The sequence below is a fragment of the Lycium ferocissimum genome, chromosome 11, assembly GCF_029784015.1.
Source record: "Lycium ferocissimum isolate CSIRO_LF1 chromosome 11, AGI_CSIRO_Lferr_CH_V1, whole genome shotgun sequence".
In the NCBI taxonomy this organism is placed as follows: domain Eukaryota; kingdom Viridiplantae; phylum Streptophyta; class Magnoliopsida; order Solanales; family Solanaceae; genus Lycium; species Lycium ferocissimum.
In genome coordinates this window covers 61,685,841-61,706,697 of record NC_081352.1, presented here as the reverse complement: position 1 = coordinate 61,706,697, position 20,857 = coordinate 61,685,841, and the positions used below count along the sequence as shown (strand labels likewise).

Below are 20,857 nucleotides of genomic sequence, written 5' to 3'. Positions count from 1 at the left end.
TCCTCATATCTCCCAAGATATAATAGCATTATATTTCATCCATAAGGTTACTTGTGTGTGACGAGGTGAAGGAAGAGAATATGAATTTTCTTAATTTTTGATGAAGTATTAAAAGGTCCATCTTATTTTCTTCTCAAGAATAACCATGGATGATGGATCAAAGTTCACTTCCTTAATAGTACTGATTCTTTGCTGCGTTGAAAGTTATGAATTCCTAAAATTATGAATCATTTACGAGAGAGTAATACTAATTTTCTAGGATCTGATCTCAAGTCAAATTTTTTTGGGCATTTGTCCCCTATCTATGTCTTGGAACCAATAACTGTCTACTCTTCAGAGTTCAAGGCTTTAAAAGAATACTCCCTCCATCTCAAATTATTTATCGTGGTTATTAAAAATAACTGTCTCAAATTATTTGTCGTTTTAAAAGTTCAAGCCACAATTAATTATTTTTTTCCATTTTACCCTTAGTAGAATTTTGTCATTAATGAAAATAAAACATAAATAAAGTAAACATTTAATGAAGAGAGATTATAATTTATACATAAATAAGGGTAAAGTTAGTCAAATATCCCTCATGATTAATAGTTCTTAAGGGGCGTGTAAAATAAAAAAATGACAAATAATTTGAGACTGAGGGAGTAATAAAAGAAATATGGAAAGTGGCACCATCTAGAAATTTTGGTAAAAGGTCATTTTAATTAGAGTGGAAAAAGAAGACACGTTACAGGAGTTTAATTATGACTTGAGATGTTACATGTCAATTATGGCTGGATTTTCTTTGCAGATGATCTCCTTTTATTATTTGTAGGGGACCTTTCATCTCTTCACGGACTATGCATTCTATCCATGCAAATGTCCATTTTTTCATACTGAGAGTAGTGATATTGGGCATCCTTTGTTTGGTTCCGATGCTTTAGATACAGATAACAAATTAGGAACTTCTTATATGAGACGCTACGATATTTAATTTGCAATGAATTTTGTGATATAATATCTATACATCATCTTTTGGAAAGAAAAAAACGTGATATATTGTGGCCAGAAGCTTGTTGACGGCTATTAAAGGTCGTTGTGAGGCGCAAATTAAAATCTATGATAAAATGTAACATTATTTAATCCTAGGTAAAAATAAAAATATCATACACAATATAAAAAAGTGTTATATATAAATGGGGGATAGAAAAGGTCAAGGGCAAAATATATTGGATAGGATAAGCGGAGAATGTATATTTCTCAAAATATATCAGAGGAGTTTGATTTTTCAACGCAGGGTTTTAATGATTTTCACCCCTTTAGTTTAACTTAATATCAGAAAAGATAATAAATGCGTTTTCTTCTCATTTTCGTTTTTTTTGAAATTTTAGAAAGTGGGTGTCCCTTTATCTTTTCGAGTTTTCCCTTAAGTAGATTTCTTTTTACAATACAAGTTACGTAGTATTGTTTATCGACTATGCCGTCTCTGTTTTGTACTTTGTTCATCAAATATCCCTTTTCCACCAATTCTTCCTGTTGTTGTCAAAGATGGTGCACCTGTAATAAAAGCTGTTAAAAGAGCATGATTCATAATTTATGTTTGATGAAAAATTCGCATTCCTTTTATCCCACCTCATTTTCATACCTAACTCGTCATTTTTTATCCATATTACTTATAATTTGCACTATGGATAAAGGGAGTCGAGGAAATGGAGAACTAGAGAAGGATGGATCGAGAAATAGACCAAGAGGAACGGCGTGAATTATGTCTGTTCTCAGTATCTAAAGACCTAAAATTTTAAATCTACTATACAAAAAACGCATATACTGTAACCATATGTGAAAAATGCATCATTTTAGACATGACTTGATAAATGCACCATATAGTTTAACTTAATACCAGAAAAAGATAATAAATGCATTTTCTTCTCTTTTTTTTTTTTTTTTTGAAATTTTAGAAAGCGGGTGTTTCTTTTTATAATACAAGTTCATGTTTATCGACTATGCCTCCACTCTCCAATTTGTACTTTGTTCATCAATATCCCTTTTCCACCAATTCTTCTTGTTGTTATCAAAGATGGTGCACCTGTAATAAAAGCAGTTAAAAAGGCAGGATTCATACATAAAAATTATGTTTAAGGAAAAATTTCTTCCTTTTGCCCGACCTGATCATTTCCATACCTAACTCGTCACTTTTTTAATCCCTATTACTTATTCCCTCAGTTTCAATTTATGTTAACCTATTTCCTTATTAATTCGTGCAAAAAAGAATGACTCTTTTCTATATTTGGAAACAATTTACCTTTAATAGCCACACAAAATATATGTGACTCATTTATCACCATAAATTTAAAAATCTTATTTTATTTCTTAAATTCCATGCCCAGTCAAATGGGTCTACATAAATTGAAATGGAGGGAGTCTAAGTTGCACTATGGAAAAACGGAGTCGAGGAAATGGAAAGCTAGAGGCTAGAGAAGGATGAATCGAGAAAATAGCCCAAGAGGAACGAAGTGAATTATGTCCATATTCAGTATCTACTGACTTAAAATTCAAAATCTGCTACACAAAAAACGCATACATTGTAACCATATGTAAATCATTTTAGACATGACTTGATAAATGCACCATAGATAACAAGTTGGCAGCATGAACCAAATAGTTCCAGTGAGGAAAGAGAGAGCAGTGATTTAGATTTAAAGCACTAGCCAAGATTCCTTTGCTTTTAAAGGAATATACTTGTATGCATATGTTTTCAGCTTTCTTAGCTTTAATTAAATAATATAATTATGTCATTCCTTACCTCCAAACCAACAAACAATTACCTACCATTACAACAATTTTTCAGGAAAGCAGGTTTCACCTTAATTAGGTAAAGCGGTGATATATCCTTTCATTTCTCTTTATTGTCTTTTCCTTAGAGAACATCTTAAAAGAAAATAACAGTTGCTTATAAGAGAAAAGGCACGATAATCGTTCGAGCTCATAAGCTAAGATAGAAAAATCAAAGCCTGTGCTGTATAATTGCCTTAATATTTGGTTTAATTTCTTCTCTATTTTTGAGTACTAGCATGTTATTTATTTGTGTTCTTCAAGAAAAAAAATCAAACCGAAGTGAGACAAGTGCCTTTCCTAGACCTAATCACCTAAGTAAAGAAAAAACAAAGTGATGGTCGGTTTTGTAGGGTCAGAAAAGGACCTACTTCTTAAAGAGTTTGTTGCAATTGGGACCTAAGCCAGCCCTCCTGCCTATTGTTGAATAAGCACATGTTATAAGTAGGCATAGATTTCACATGCCTTTGTAAAGTTATGAGAGCATAGAGGTATATGTTTCTTTCAGCTGATAATAAAAGGAAAGTTTCGGTTTCCTTCTTACTTCCAAGTGGTTGGAGCATATATATCATCAACCTTTATTTACATGGAGTATCTGTTTTCCCTGAAGGTGTTAAACCATAGCAAGTGGAGGACGGGATAAGATAAACCCAAAATTGCATGAAAAGAAGTCATTTTGAAAAGACATATAATCTCTTGAAATTTATATCTGCAGTCCTAGCAAAAAGTCGATCGAACACCATGAAAGAAAAAGATTTATGCAATACTAGTCAGTTGTAAGTTTTAGTCCTACTTTAGATCAAACTAATGTTTGCTAGTAATCATTTTACATCTTGTCAGAGATTTATGTACCGGTAGAGAATATAGAATAGAGAAATTAATTTTTATAATTATTGGATTTAAGTTGGGACTTAAATGGAGCTAGTTCATATAGACACCTCATGTTGAGATTGAGACATAATTAATGTTTTTGTTAGCGTTTATTCCCTGCTGGTTTGACATAGTGGTACGTGACGGTGAATGGTCAGTGGTCTATTTCTCCACTCGTGGTCCTGTAGCGTTCAAGCCTCGATAATTATTACTACCAAAAAAGTGAAGTGTTAGGGTTTGAACTCGTGACATTAAGATTTAATACTCCTAGTAACTTAATACATTCTTGACCACCTCGACGATGTCTCATGGGAAACAAGATGCATATGCTGGCAACAATTTAAGTCGCGGAGAAAGAAGAAGCAGATATATATATAAGCATTGTGTATTTGTGACCATGGAGTCCAATAAGTTGTGGTGGAAAGGCTAAATTCCATTTTTTTTTCTTTTTATCTGAAAACTGAAAAGGCAAATAAGAGGAGAGTATTTGGCTTTGAAGTCACTCCCTTAGTTTAATTTGCAATAGGACCACTCATTTTCTTTTCCCTTTATTTTTTCATTTTAGGGTTAAGGTTAGGGGTCCTGAGGTCACTTTACAATTTTAAAAACTTTGGAGTTTTCAACTTATACACTTAAGTCCCCTTTCACTTATTATTAAAATATACAAAAGCCCCTTCTCTCTTCTCACTTCTTCCCAACTCCCGCTCTAAAAAAATTAAAGTTTCCAAAAAAATTCTCCCTCTCCCTCGGTCTTGGTAACGTTCCTGCCGTCCATTCCAGGTATTTTCTTTAATTTAGCAACTCCTCCAGAGCATTTAGAGCTCCATTTTGCCATGAAAGTTGTTATTATTTTACGAACTCGATAGAACCCTAGTGTTCATAAAGTTGAGATTTTTTTTTTCAAAATTTTGGAAGTTTCGCCTGTTTTTTGCTAGAAATATGTGTTATTTCTACTTATTTTGCTTGTTTTGATCTTTGTTTTTCTGTTTTTGCTTTTTGTAAAGTATGGTCTATTAATAGACTTTCGGTCGATTATTCTTGTTTTTTTGTCGTGGCTGATCAACGACACTGTGTTGTTTGTATATAGATTATAAAAAATGGTTAGAACTAGAGGAAGAGGAGGGCACATAATTCAAACCCGTTCTAGGGCCACATCTGACTATAGAAAAAGAAAAGGTAGAGAAGTTAGCCGAGAAGGTAAAAGAAGAAAAACCGTAGAACCTGAAAATAAAGCGTACTTGGAGGAGAATAATGATATGTATCAATGTTGTGAAAAGCGCTCGCTTCTGCGCTTTAAGCGAGAAGCAAGGCGAGGCGCATCCTTTGCGCTTCCCTGCCCTAAAGCGAGGCATGGGTTAAAAAGCGCATGCTTTAGGCCGAGAAGCGAGAAGCGACCGAAGCGCCAAAAGCAATAAAAGCTCGCTTAAGCGAGGTGCACCTAGGGTTTTTTGATTTTTTTTTTTTTTGTTAGAACACTCTTCCTCTTCTATTTGGACTCTTACGACTTGGGACTTCTTTTTACTGCTGCGACTGCTTCTCCTCATCTCTTACTGCCTCTTTCAAGTTTCAAGGTAAGTTTTCTCTTCTCTTCCTTCTATTCTCTTCCTCTTCTTTTCTCTCTGTTTTACCTGCTGCTACTCGACTGAGCTGCCAGTTTTTCTCTTCTTCTTCTTCTTCCTTTTTTTTTTTTTTTTTTTTTTTTTTTTTCGCTTTTCACCGGGTTTTTTTTCTCTTCTTCTTTTCTATTTTTTTTTCAGCTTCTTCGACCGGGTTGCAAATTTTTTTTCTCTCGTTTCGTAATTTCTTTCAATCGTTCGCCCGTTTTTTGTCTCTCGTTCTTCAATTTTTCTCTATTTTGTAATGTTTTTCTCTCGTTTTCTGTTTTTTTTCATCCGTCGATTGTTAATTGTTTCAATTCGATTTATTTTTTTGTTGTGATTGTATTAAATTCTTTTTTTTTTTAATTCAATGGCATCAAGCCAATATGTTATTTTTATTGAGTTCTTGGCTCTTTATATATGCTTATTTAATATTTTTTATTTTTGTATTAAATTGTGCTTCACATGAAAAAAGTGCGCGCTTCGCTTCACGCTTCTCGCTTCGGTGAAGCGAGGCCTCATCGCTTTTTTCCGCTTCTCGCTCTCCAAAACCTTGATATGTATAGTGTCGAGGAAGGTGAAAGAGATGATCCCCATGTTTCTGAGGAGTCTGGTGGTGATGAAAATGCTGATCCCTTGTCGTTGCCATATTGTGCAAGGATAATTGACATCGAAAAGTATGGTCTGATCAATTGGTTGGATGATTACGAATCGTTTCCAGCAAAAGTTTCGGTTAGGAGTAGGCTGACATTGCTTGCTAATTTTAAAACATTGATAAAAGATCATAAACTTAGGAAAATGTTCAGGCATTCCTGTTTTGGTCACTTAAGAAAAATATCAGAACACTTCAATAGATTCAATGGAATGTTGGTGCACTATACGGTTCTTCGTCATGTGGTTCATAAGAAGAAGCGCGAGATGTGGTTCTTGGTGAATGACAAGCCCGTGTGTTTTGGCTTGAATGAGTTTGCTTTGATCACTGGTCTAAACTGTGGATCATATCCCAGCCGAACTAGAGAGGAAAGGGCACTTAAGAAAGGGGCAGCATTCTGCACAAAAGTTTGTCGCGATAGAAAGATTTCTGCAGAAAAAGTTGGCGGTGATCGAGGCCTAGGGCCGACCAAAGAGAAAAAGCTCAAATTTTGTCTAGTGTGGTTTCTGCACACAATATTGCTTGCCAAAGATGTGTCGAGGGGTGTGGATCATGACACGATAAAAATGGCAGACGATTTGGAGTTCTTCAGTAGCTATCCTTGGGGAAAAGGAATCAATTAAACTCACTCTGGACTACTTGAAGAACAAGATAGACATTCCCAAGCACCACCAAGTGCACGCGGAGAAAAGGGTTGCATCATATGCTCTCTATGGCTTCTCCTGGGCATTCATGGTAAATATTATAGACCACTGGTGCAGTAGAGTATAGACTGTGTCTTGTTTATTTTTCACTCAGTTTTTATTTCTGCGATTACAGGTCTGGGCCTATGAAGCTTTTCCCGCACTTGGAGGGAATGCTGGGAAATCAGAGGAGGTTCCTTTCCCTATTCTTAGGATTCTTAGGTGGCACATGAAGAAAATGGAGCGATTTGCTAAAGGAGATCCATTTAAGAGAGCTGGAGTTATCGAAGTATAAATTTGGAGTCTATTATTAATTTTTTAGCAAAAAGATAAGCTTAATGTTAATGTTTTCTTTATTTGTAGATGGTGCACCCTTACCTCATCCCTACAGTGCGTGAGTTGGAGCAGGATTACATGAAAAATCTGCTGCCATATGATGATGAAAATAATGACCCAATCATTGATGAGTTGGAGCGTGAACTTGAAGGCGTGACTGTTTTGATTACACCAAAAAATTCCTCGAAGGCTTCTAGTAGGAAGGGGAAGGAGTCCATGGAGAATTTTGATGAGGACTATACTCAAGAGGCCGAAGATAATCATTCGGAAGATCTTGGTGGTAATTCAGCCGCAAAAGATAATGTTGGTGTTGGGACATCTATGGGCCGTGCTGCACCAAGTGGGCAGGTAGAGCATGAGCAACTGAAGCAGCGTGTGGAGAAGATTGAGGAGTCTTTGAAGGTTCTTGTCACTTATATTGAGGGGGAAAGAATTAGAAAGAGCGAGAAGGCGAAGAAGAAGAAGGAGACTCTCAATGAAGCTGCTGGTGAGGTTGAGGTTGATGTTGATCAGCCAATTGCTCGACATATCGATGTGCCAAATGCTCAAGATGTTCATGTGCCAAGTGCTCAAGATCTCTCTGTGCCAACTGATCAAGATCTCCTCGCTGTGTCTGCTACTGAAGTTGAGAAGGAGTCTGCTACTGAAGTTGCGAATGAAAAAGAAGTCTCTGCTGCTGAAGTCGAGATCCCTGTTGCTGAAGGAGAGAAGGAAAAAGAAGTCCCCGCTGATGAAGTTGAGGTACAAAAAGAAGTCCCCAATGATGAAGCTGAGAATGAAAAATAAGTCTCTAATGATGAAGCTAATGTTGAGTTTGACGCTGACAAAGTTGTGTCGACTGTTGTCGAGGAAATTAATGGCTCCATTAAGGAGTAATTTGATATTTGGGTTGTAACAAACAATTAATTTGTGTGTGGTGGATGATAACAAACAATTTTATTGCTTAGTTTTAACTATTTTTTAATTTAACAAGCAATTTATGATAACTGTGTTGTTGCCTTGTGAATTTGGATGGGCAAATTTTTAATTTATGATAACTGTGTTGTTGCCTTGTGAATTTGGATGGGCAAATTTTTGTAAGTGGTAATTTATGACAAGGTTGGAGCATTGCAACATTTGTATTTAACTGTGTTGTTGCTATGTGGATTTGAATGTGCTTTTGTTTATTATAGACTTGAGTTAATGTTTATGATTATCGACTGTGAGTATGTATTGAATGTTTATTATAGACTTGATTATTATTATTAGAGTCCCCATCCATTATACACATGATCCAAAGATCTTTAGAACAAGTAATGGTCCTTAATCATCAAATATTTGCCTAAAAAAGCTATAATAAAATAAAATAAAATAAATAAAAAGATTTGATGCTATTTTAACACTATATTAACACTTTATTACATCATATTAGAGTCCCCATCCATTATACACATGATCCAAAGATCTTTAGAACAAGTAATGGTCCTTAATCATCAAATGTCACACCCCAACCTTGGGAGGGGGGGGGGGGGGTTATGGCCGGCACCCAGCACCCGAAGGGCCGAGTGAACCAACTATGATATCTAAACTCTGTAATGTGAATCATAGGCCGACAAGGCCGCTGAATAACAATAGTAAGAAGTATATCATGACAACCTGCAAGCAGAAAAGGCCCAACAACACATATATGCATAACTAGGGCCGACAAGGCCATAACTAAGAAAGACAACTAGTCAGAAGGCCGGCAAGGCCAAACACAACACCTGTACACTGACTGATAGTCTGTAAGCCTCTAAGAGCACTAATATGCATCAACTGGTCGGGACAGTGGCCCCGACGTACCCATAGCCATACTCATAATATATATATATATATATATATATATATATATATATATGCATGCATCCTATTTGACGACACTGACCAACAACTCCGGAGAATGGAGTGCGAACATCCCTGCTGAACTCTGGTATCCTACTGAGAAAGGTACACCAATCCGTCTACCGTACCTGTGGGCATGATCACAGCGCACAAAATGCGTCAGTACGAAAGATGTACCGAGTATGTAAGGCGGTAAGCATAAACATAACATAAGCATAAGAGATACAGATAACATGGGAAAAGATGTACAGACAACCTGAAACTCTGAATGAGGCCACTAAGGGCGACCATAATCATGACATAAATGTAAATGCATGCCCGTAAAATCATTCCTCACTGTGGAGGCATATATCATATCATATAATAATAATAAATCCCTCTGTGGGGTGAGCTCATCATCATAACATCATCTCTGCCCAACCGATCAGTGGCAATGCACAGCTACGTGCCTACCCGGCCGCCTACAACATGGCTCGGTAAAGAAAGAAATACATCTATGTGCACAGCAACGTGCCTACCCAGCCGCCTACAACACGGCTTGGTAAAGAAAGAAACATGTCTAGGTGCACATATAAGTGCCTACCAGGCCCACTATAGCGCAGCTCGGTAATGAAAATAAATACATATACATAAGTGCAATGCAAGACTGACCTCAGAAGAAATATCACGGAAAGAGTCGGAATGACCTATCGTCGTTATCCTCCGACTGTCGTTATTGTCGCTACGTTTATCATTCTTTAATCAATAGGCCAAAGAAGTAAAAGTATAGGGAAACATCTTGTTATGAATTATACACAAAGCCAAAGTTAGCCAAACTCTTATGAAATATGATCGACACAACTTTTATCGGAAAGAGTTTGCCAACGAGAGGTTCGTCACCTTTGAGCAATAGACAAGAAAATAAGGATTAACTCAATTAAAGGAAGTACAATCAACTCAACTTTGATGTGAAGAGTACCTTAACTAATATCATTCTTCATTCGATAAACAAGAGGGATACGAAATGTGAAAGGTACTTCAATACAAGCTATACAAGCTATTCACGAGAAAAGGGTAAGCTTAACCATTTTGGAATATAATCGACACAAGTTGAACGGAAAGTCTTTTAGTCGATAGGCAAAAGGAGATGTGGAACATAATTTGGTACAAGTCATAGATGAAGTATGTGTCTGCTCAATTATCATAGAACTCGATCGATCCAAGTTAACGGAACAACTTTTCAATGAAAGGTCATTTGAAATCTAGTCATGCCACAAAGAGAATAGAAAGCCCTACATACCTCGTCGATGAAGTTATATATGTTTCCTTAGTCCTCGAATGCCTTACGAATGATCACCTACATCATATGACCAATATGGGATCAATTCCAAGTTCATAGCTTATGGAAATACTCGTTGAGGCATTTCGTCGAACAACTTGCGGGCGTAAGTTTGTAGGGTCATTTGTAGTTTAATTTCTTCAGTCAAGACTACCATTTTCTTCTCCCTTAATCCTATTATTCCTTATCAATCCATCCATACCTTCACAGCTCCAAGAAAATACATTTAAACCGCATAAATCAGCTCAACCAATCAATTTCATCCATACTAGTTCATATGGTTCATATACATGGGATTTCCTCCAAATTTCTTAGATTAAATACTTGAAGAATCATAAGGAGATGATTAAGAGGATAAAACGTACCTTAGATTCCCAGAATCAATCCAAAATAGAAGTTGCTTCAAGATGGCGTTTTCTTTTGAAAAGCGAATTTATGGAGAAATGAAGGTTTCGTGATTGCCACGGTCTTTGTTGTGTTAAGATGGATTGATTAGCTCCTTCATATGTTCATGGATCATGGAGTAATGTTTGAGAGGGTTTGGGAGGTGTCTTAGGGTTTGGTCTTGAGAGAAATGAAGTTCAAAATGATTTCGGGCTTTTTTTATGTGTTGAGCTAGCAGCCACCGACCTTGGGCTTTTCTGTCCCGTGACAGTTTACATCCTTGGACGGAAATGCGAATATCTCTCTACTCCGATATCGTATCGACGAACGGTAAAATGTGCTGGAAACTAGACTCATAGACCTTCGATTTGATAGGTGGATCACCTCGTAACTTCAAGTATATTGAGAGAAAAGCTCTTCGACATCTGACCCAAATTTCAGTGAAATTTACAAGCTTAACTCGCGAAGCCCTTTGTCGACTTTCGTATTACAACTCGTTTGACTTCCAAACTTAACAAGAGACCATTATACGATTCAAATACTTCATATCATTACTTGCTTAGCATGTGAAGCACTCCTAATCTCACCCAAAAGTACAAGTTATCGTATTCCCAACTTGCCGACTTTTGACGAAACTCATCCTTCTTTGATTCATTCACCCTCCAAACCTTCCGCCACTTACTAATATTTTTTTTATAGACTCTTATAGCCATTTATATTAATAATCTCAATCCTTTTTAACCTCAAGATAATTTCTTTTGAACTTGCGTCGACTAACTCATGATGTGGCTTTAACGTACGAAAAATTCGGGGTGTAACATCAAATATTTTCCTAAAAAGGCTATAATTAAATAAAATAATATAAAAAAAGGCTATAATTAAATAAAATAATATAAATAAAAAGACTTGATGCTATTTTAACACTATATTACATCATATTAGAGTCCCCATCCATTATACACATGACCCAAAGATCTTTAGAACAAGTAATAGTCCTTAATCATCAAATATTTGCCTAAAAAGGCTATAATTAAATAAAATAAATAAAAAGACTTGATGCTATTTTAAAATTAAATTAACACTTTATTACATCATATTAGAGTCTCCATCCATTATACACATGATCCAAAGAGCTTTAGAACAACTAATGGTAATCATAACACTACTATCCAATAAGTCTGACAATAAGCTAATGTTCTCAAATTACAACCTTGTTCCAAGGAGGACCATTACTTGTTCTAAAGATCTTTGGATCATTTGTATAATGGATGGGGACTCTAATATGATGTAATAAAGTGTTAATATAGTGTTAAAATAGCATCAAGTCTTTCTATTTATTTTATTTAATTTAATTATAGCCTTTTAGGCTAATATTTGATGATTAAGGACCATTGCTTATTCTAAAGCTCTTTGGATCATGTGTATAATAGATAGGGACTCTAATATGATGTAATAAAGTGTTAAAATAGCATCAAGTCTTTTTATTTATTTAATTTAATTTAATTTAAGGACCATTACTTGTTCTAAAGATCTTTGGATCATGTGTATAATGGGTGGGGACTCTAATAATAATAATAATCAAGTGTTAATATAGTGTTAAAATAGCATCAAGTCTTTTGATTTAGTTTATTTAATTTAATTATAGCCTTTTTAGGCAAATAGTGACCTGGTTTATATATCAACTGCAGTAGAGTATAGACAAACTACGGAATCTATAATATACTTTACTCGTTGGCTATTATACACTTTGGGTATATTATAGACCTATCCACCGTCCCTTAGATTTACGCAGTTTGGGGTTTGACTTTTAAAAAAAAAAATTATTTAATTATTTTTACGAGCTTTACATTCATTAGGCTTTTCATTCCAAAACAATCCCTAGGATGATATAGCTTGTGGTTATTATAGATATTGTATTTGTTTGGTTATTAATCAACTTAGCTTGTGGTTATTATAGATATGGTAGTTGTTTGGTTATTAATCGACTCATCAAACAACATTAAATTAACAGTATGCAGAAAATAAAGTAAGAACACAAAGATTATAACATAAACTATTTTCATTAATATGGTGGATTTTTACATAACAAAATAAAACCCCAAAACACCACCCAAAGCTTTCAGCGATGAAAGTCCAAAAACTTCCATCTACCACTTTTATCACTGAAAGCTTATACAAAAATATACTTAAAACTAATATTCTAGGGGGATGGTGTGGGGGGGGGGGGGAGGGGGGGTCATCAGAGCATCGGGGTCAACACCCTCGAGCTCAAGAAGCACATGCAGGATGCGCGCGACCGCGGCGGCGCTTTCCAACCGCTCCTATCCTCGCCGGGCCCCTAAAGAGCCTCTCGGAAATCGTTCCCGAGAGTAGCAACTCGGATGTGGTGCTCCGAATTGAGGGTGAGTTTGCTTGCTGTTCCTAATCCTTCTCGCCATTGTTGATCGAAAGTTTTTAGGAGTTTTTTGTGATGAGAGAGATGAGATGGTGCATTTGAAATAGGCTTAGGCGATTTATAGACTGATGACCTCGGTTTAGTGAATCGATGGCTAATGTGTGAGCGACGCGTGTCAATGCGCATGGAGATAGCGTTTAATATTGGGTTTGAGTAGACATAACCGTAGGCTTTTTGAATTTTAATTGGTGGCGTTTGGTGGTTCAGCAGTCGATGGGCTTTAAAGGCGATTATATATCATATACGTTATCTAGTATAGACTAGATATTAAGTTTATTATTTACTATACCTAGTAGATATATAGAACACAGTCGTGGTTTATTAAATACAATTATACAGTTGATTAATACTGAACTGACATTCAAGAAAAACACAATGAAATACATTCACTGAAATATTTAATTGAAGAACCAAAAACTGCAAAGTACAAGAAAAGCATATTTAATTGAAGAACCAAAAACTGCAAAGTACAAGAAAAGCACAATGAAATACATTGAAAAATACATCAAGTTTATCCCTCTCTATTTCGGCACGTTGTTCTCTTGTGGTCGTTTCCCTGGCAAATTGAGCACTTGTTTCTCCTCCCTTTTACATGTCCTTTGGGCTTAAAAGATTTTGCGATGCCAGGGATACGCTTTATTCTCTTCCTTCCAAATTGGTTTGCCTGCCCATCACGCTCTTCGACATCAACATCATGATCATCCTTATCAACATCATGATCATCCGTATCCATTGAATGATCACCCATGCTCTCATTTTGCATTGAATTTGCATCCACTGGCTGCCGTGGCTGCGGTGGGGGTCGGGGTGGGGGTAGTGCTGCTGATGTTGACGCTGCTTGAGACCTCTTAACAACATTTATTCTCAAAACAAAGCCTACAACCATCACGAAGAACATCAAGCATATACGACACCACATGCCTATCATTCGTTATGAAAGAAGGGTGAGCTTTTCCCCTAGTGGGCAGAGCATTAATCATATAACTAATGCGCAAGTCGCTGGGGTCACAATCTAACTCCCCACTTTCCTTTACGCTCTCAACCAAATCGTTACACGTACCATTGCGACGCACGGCGATTAGCACTGTCACCTTGCTCGCAGAATTCCAAATCCAACATTTTGGGGTCTCCACCCATTCACCCATGTAATCACCACATACGATAACATATTCTCCAATAGACTCCATACTAAAGATATAATAGACTATTGCTATGGTCTATAATTGGTCGATGCCTAGACTTAGAACAATACCAGATTCAGACAAAGAAATCAGCAGGGATACGACTCTTTTAATGGAGAATTGACTCCACAAGAGGATTAGAACAAAAAACGAACGTCACTACCAGTAGACGCGGACGGAATTGGCACCTGGTAATTGAGTTTTGACAATAATGGTGAAAATAATTCGAGCTTCTTTTCAATGATTTCTAAGAGATTTAAGTTAAAATGACTGAAGGGGGGAAGAAATCCGTCGTTTGGGACTGATTTTCGGATGAAAAGCCGGAAATTTGGCCAGAAACGGGATCGGAAAAGTGCAGAAATGGGGAGCATCCTTGCTGTTGGAGGGAACAAAAAAATTTGGGCTGCTAAATTAGGGTAATTAAATATTGGTGGTTGGGGGCTGTTTTGTATTTTTTGAAACTTTGGGTATAGGGGTGACAACATGGGAGACTTCATTTGATGATGTCATAAATAGTGGCCCTTTAGCCAATTCTTTGAGACTTATGACCTTTTGTCAAAATAAGCGTTGAGAGTGGCCTTTTAGCAAACTCCCCCAAATAAGGAGCCGTTTGGATATGATTTGAAATCATGAGATGAAATCATGCATGTTTGGACATGCAATTTGGATTTCTTAAGTTGTAATTTTTTTTTATAAACATAAAAACCCCACAAGTTGTGAAAACCATAAATTTTTTTCCAATTCTTATACAATCTTACCAAATAAGTAAATCATAGTTCATAATAAAATTAATACGCTACTAGAAGGCCTTTCTAAAAAATACAACATCAATTGATCAAACTTTAGTTCAATAAAAAGGAAAATTTAACATGAATAGTAATGTAACTACTCTTTAATATAATCCTCCCACATGGTAAACATGATTGATAAATATATTTTACCAACTTGCAGATTCATATTTAATACAAATGGTTGGTAAACATGATTGGTAAAATTATCTACCAACTTATGGGTCTTTTTTTACAAAATATAAACGTATGCGTCAAATTTTACATTTATATTTTTTGAAATCATGATTTCAAATCCCAAATCATGCCTTTTTGGATGATTTGGGATTTCATCTCATGAGATTTAAATCGAAATGAAATCGCATGTCCAAACGCTGATTTCATCTCATGAGATGAAATCGCATATCCAAACGCCTACTAAGAGAGATGGGAACACGCGGATTATTGAGTGAATAGGAAAATACAAAGATTAGAGTGAGCACGTTTTGGCAAAAATATACTCCATCTGTTTCAATTTATGTGAACATATTTCTTTTTTAGTCCGTGCCAAAATGAATGACATCTTTCCTAATTTGGAAATAAATTCACTTTATGAAATGCTTTACAGCCACACAAATATTCAAGACTTATTTTGAATCACAAGTTTTAAAAGTCTTCACTTTTTCTTAAATATTGTGCCCAATAAAATGCTTTCATATAAATTGAAACGGAGGGAGTATAAGTCAAGAAACAAGTGGAATGCCATCACAACTTTCTCAAAATAGTTTCCTAACTAGCTTCACATGTCTCATATCCATCTTGTTACTTTACTTCATTACAAAGACATCCTCTTTTTCCTTAAATCACGTATTTCACTGTTTTGGAGCAGTTACTACATTACAACTTACCCTGCCTCTTCAGTTTTTTGTTCTATATATTTTCAGTTTTGGTAGCTAGCTAGTCGATGACAAGATGATCTCTTTGTTCCTTCAAGTCAAAAAGATATATACATATTATATGAACAAGAGTTTAACTAATAAATCTGTTACATAAGTTTTACATACATTTTCACGTCACTTAAAAAAAAGTGAATAAACAGGTATAACTATAGTTACAATTTACTGATTGTTTAAAGGTTTTTACAAAGTCGATCTGTGTATAAGTTAAATCCAGTAACAATTACTCCTTTCATCCCAATTGATGTGATATAGTTTGACTAGACACGGAATTTAAGAAAGAAAGGAAGATTTTTGAAATTTGTCGTCTAAAACAAGTCATAGGTATTTGTGTGGCTGTAAATCATTTCATTAAAGGTAAAAGAGTAAGTTTTAAGTTAAATAATTTCTAAATATAGAAATGTATCATTTTTTTTGTGATACACTAAAAAGAAAAGTATATCACATAAATTGGGACAGAGGAAGTAGTATATAAGTTTGAAATGAAAATGGTTCGGGTGCTGAGATGAACACCACGTGGCGTCCGCCTCATCAACATATCAGCGCCACATGGGATTGGGTGTCCGCCTTGGACAGCCCTAATGAGGAGGGGTATATTTGAACCATTTAGGTAATGACGGAATATTTTTGAACCGATAGTACAACGGAGGGTAAAATTAATCATTTTTGCTTAGTAGAGAGGCAAATTTGACTCTTTTCCTTAATTATATCTATGTATTTGGACAGAGTTTTTTTCTTTTTCATTCTAATAAAGAATTTCAAATATTCATTTTGGGCTTTAAAACCATCTTTCAACGGATTATTCATTCTGTTTTGAGGTTACCTATCCAATACCTGATATAAATACTTGAGCTTAAGTGTTATATACCGTGAGTGTAAAATAACTTTTTACACTATCGGGTTACCTAAAAGATATCTACAGAACACTATAGATAAGTTTCCTTAAAATGTGTGGGTTGTGAAATCTTAAAAATAAGATATATTATCTGCTACAACAAGTACCCGATGGTGTAAAAGTTATTTACAGTCAGTATATTTTACGTAAACTTTAAGTATTTATTTATTATTTCTTTAAGTGACGTGATTGTGTACATATACTTTAGATTGTCGTATATAAAACATAACCTGTTTGTTTATTGCAATAATTTTGTATCTCGTACCTCCCAATAAACTCAAACTCTTGGAAGCTTCCTCTGCATCAAGTGCACAGATCATATTTTACTTAATTGTTTCTGATGATATGATGTGTGTCTGGTCATCATCGTGCGTGACATTTTTCAACAAATTGATATTTTATGACAAATAATGGCCACATTCAGTGAACATACAGCAGCCACTCTAGTAGTACATTTCACCTACTACTGGTACTGAAAATATATATCTTGTCATCATATCATTCAAAAGATAACAAACATTGCCAGTGTTGATTAGGGAATCCACTCATTAATAAAAGAATAAACCATCCACAATATTGGTATTCTCTCTGTTTATTTTTCTTTCTTTTGACGTATTAAAATTTCAATTAAGATGCATGAAGCATGTTTCTGTTGTCCAAACCTGTGTTCAAGATCAGAAACCAAAAAATCAGAAATTGGAAACGAAATAAAATTTAGAAAGTAAATATCCGAGTCCACAAAATTCACTGTTTGTCCTTAAGGAATTTAACCCCCTCAAGTACCCAAGGTTAAGGATTACTTCCTCCTAGAATAAAACGGATAAACCTGTCAAAAGAGTAGCAGTACCTCAAACGCCTTTGACTTCACGCGAACTCAAAGATGGGAACAAATCATACATGACACTGACTCAGTTTTTGTGTTGTAAAAATATGCAGAATGCAGAAAGTATGCAGAGAGTATTTTCAGAAGCAGAAAAATGAGGCATTGCCTATGTATTTATAGCCACAGTGTGGTGTCTGTTCGGTAACGCCATGCCTTTTCCGAAAATAAAAATGTCTGTTAGGAATTATTCCGCGAATTTCTAAATTAATTTTAGCGAGGAAAAATTTCAGAAATGGAAAAATGAATAAAATAAATTTGGTCTAAAAAGATTATCAATCAATCAGATCATTTGACCAAATCCATCCAAATCCGAAGCCGAGCCGAGCAACGACAACGGCGCGAGGGGAGTCCCTCTTCTAAACTCTTTAAGAGCTAGAAGAAGTGCTTCTCTATTTAAGCACATTTACTTTCCTTTCCACCACCTATGTGGGACAAAGCTCCTTTCCAAAATGGACTTTGCTTCATTTTCCCTCCATTTTGTTTTTCCTTCCATTTCTCATTCACACGCGTTTAGCTAGCTTCATTCATTAGCTAGCTTCAACAATCCCCCACATGAGTGGGGAACGGCTATATGACGAAAAACATGCATGTATGAAAAAATTGTGTGATTCGTTAGCAAGGATTAATTGCATCTGGATAAGTAGATTTCCCTTTGAACTTTCGTAGTGAACATATGTCAGATATACTCGGTCAATCAGTGGATTTGATATCTTTGAACCGTCGAACTTTGGTGTATACCTAGACAACCACTTGTCACATAATTAACCCTTTAACCGTCTTTGGTTCTCACTGTTGTGTTCGTTTCAGCCATGAACACCGTTTGGTTTCATGAGTGTGTAGAGCATGGGCCTTTACCTAACATACTCCTTGAAGCAGCTTACACTTCACACTCACATATGTGATTTCTAAACGTGTCATCTCGTAGATACACTATCTGGTCATACCCGCCAAACTTAGAAACCATTAAAAAGCTTAAGCTTTATTAACTAGTTAAAAAGCCTTAATGATTTATCCTTGTTTCTGAACATTGTCTTCATCATGAGAATGGGTTGTGTTATTTGACAATGTTGAACCGTCAATCATAACTTTGTTTGATCTCTTTGAATCTAGCCCTTGGGATCTCCAGTCTACTAGGTAGAGTTACCGCCATGATGACTTGTCCTAGGCCTTAAACCCATTCACCTCGATGATTTTAGTTAGGCCTTTTGTAAGTGGATCCGACACGTTATCTCTTGACTTTATATAGTCAATTGTGATAACTCCACTAGATAGTAGTTGTCGAACAGTATTGTGTCTCCGTCGTATGTGACGCGATTTTTCGTTATACATAACGCTCCTTGCCCTTCCTATTGCTACTTGGCTATCACAATGTATGCATATAGGTGCCATAGGTTTGGGCCAGAAAGGAATATCTTCTAAGAAATTCGGTGAGCCATTCCAACTTTCAACGCTTTGTCTAGAGCTATAAAATCAGACTCCATTGTAGAGCGAGCAATACACGTTTGTTTGGACGACTTCCATGAAACTGCTCCTCTACCAATCGTGAATACATATCCACCTGTGGATTTAGATTTTGTTGATCCAGTGATCCAATGCATCACTGCATCTTTCAATAACTGTGGGATATTTATTGTAATGCAAGGAAAAGTTTTGGGTATGTTTTAAATATCCAAAAACTCGTTTCATTGCCATCCAATGCGTTTGATTAGGATTACTCATGTACCGACTTAGTTTACTTATAGCACAAGCTATATCTGGTTGCGTACAGTTCATGATGTACATTAAACTTCCCAATACCCTAGCATAGTCCAATTGACACTCACTTTCACCTTTGTTCTTTGCAAGAGCAAGGTTTACGTCAATCGGAGTTTTTGCGATTTTGAAATCTAAATACTTGAACTTCTCAAGTAAACTTTCAATGTAATGAGACTGAGACAGAGCTAGACCTTGAGGAGTCTTGTGAATATTAATTCCTAAAATTAAGTCGTCAACTCCTAAGTCTTTCATATCAAATTTGCTAGCTAGCATACACTTAGTGGCATTTATGTCAGCAATGTCTTTACTCATTATCAACATATCAACAACATACAAACAAACAATGACTATATGATTCGGAGTGTTCTTAATGTAAACACATTTTATCACAATTTTATTAATTGAATCCATTGGCCAACATCATTTGGTCAAATTTTGCATGCCATTTTTGGGGGCTTTTTTTTGTCCGAGAGATTTTAAAAAGTCGAATACTTTCTTTTCTTTCCGGGGTTTTTTGACTCTTCGGTTTTTTCTTTTAGATTTCTTCTCTAAATCCCATTTAAGAAAGCTCTTAACGTCCTTTTATAGATTTCAAGACCCACAATGGCTAAAGCTATTAACACCCTAATGATTTATTTTTCTTGGTAAGTATTTTCAAAATAATCAAACCTTCCGTTTAATCCTTTGACCAAATCCCGCCTTATATTTGTCAATATTACCATCTCTTTTCTTTTTTAATATCCATTTAGAACCTAAAGGTTTTTTCCCGGTAAAATCAAAAAACTCCCAGTGGTTTTAAAATGGATTCAATTTCCTTTGACCCTCTTTCCAAAATTAACCGGGCAGCTTCTTTAAAATTTTGAGGCTCATTCTCTAACAAATGTTGACACCCAATTTTGTCCCTCCTTTATTCTAATTTATTCCTTCGGGCTTTTAAATTATTAACAAGCTAAGTATTTTATTTTCACTACTATTTTTTATTGCTATTAATATCATTACTTTCATCTTCACTATTTTCTATCAACATTACTTTATTACAAATTTTAAATGGTTCGTCATCGTTTCACTTTAGGATTTGTACCCTTAAATTTTACTTTTTTAAACTTTACTTTCCATATCTAATTTCTATTCGCCTTTTGCATAAATATATTGTACTAGATATTAAGTTAAAACCCAAAATAATTAAAATAGGGGGGAAGATCAACTTTTCACAAATTAAGGGCCCAAACCGTCACCCCCCCTTCCCTTCTCCAAACCCAATTTTCCCCAAAAAAACCCAACCTTTTTTCCCGATCCGGGCCCCAAACTTTTTTTTTTTCCCTCCCTTCATCTTCCCCAATCCTCTTCAACCGGCCCTTCTCCCCTTTTTTTTTCTCTCCCCCTCCTCCTTTCTGATCTCCCCAAACTACTTTCCCTGGCGATTTTGCCACCCCCTTTTCATGCAATACTGTCTCTC

General features: G+C 35.7%; 1 protein-coding gene across 1 annotated transcript; it reads left to right on the top strand.

Moving 5' to 3' along the window:
* Positions 1-6,496: 6,496 nt before the first annotated feature.
* LOC132037534 (uncharacterized) lies at positions 6,497-7,871 on the top strand. Its single transcript, XM_059428059.1, has 2 exons — positions 6,497-6,900; positions 6,975-7,871. Exons 1-2 carry the CDS (start codon positions 6,841-6,843, stop codon positions 7,731-7,733), a joined length of 819 nt encoding a protein of 272 aa, XP_059284042.1. The 5' UTR covers positions 6,497-6,840; the 3' UTR covers positions 7,734-7,871.
* The last annotated feature ends 12,986 nt before the right edge of the window (positions 7,872-20,857 follow it).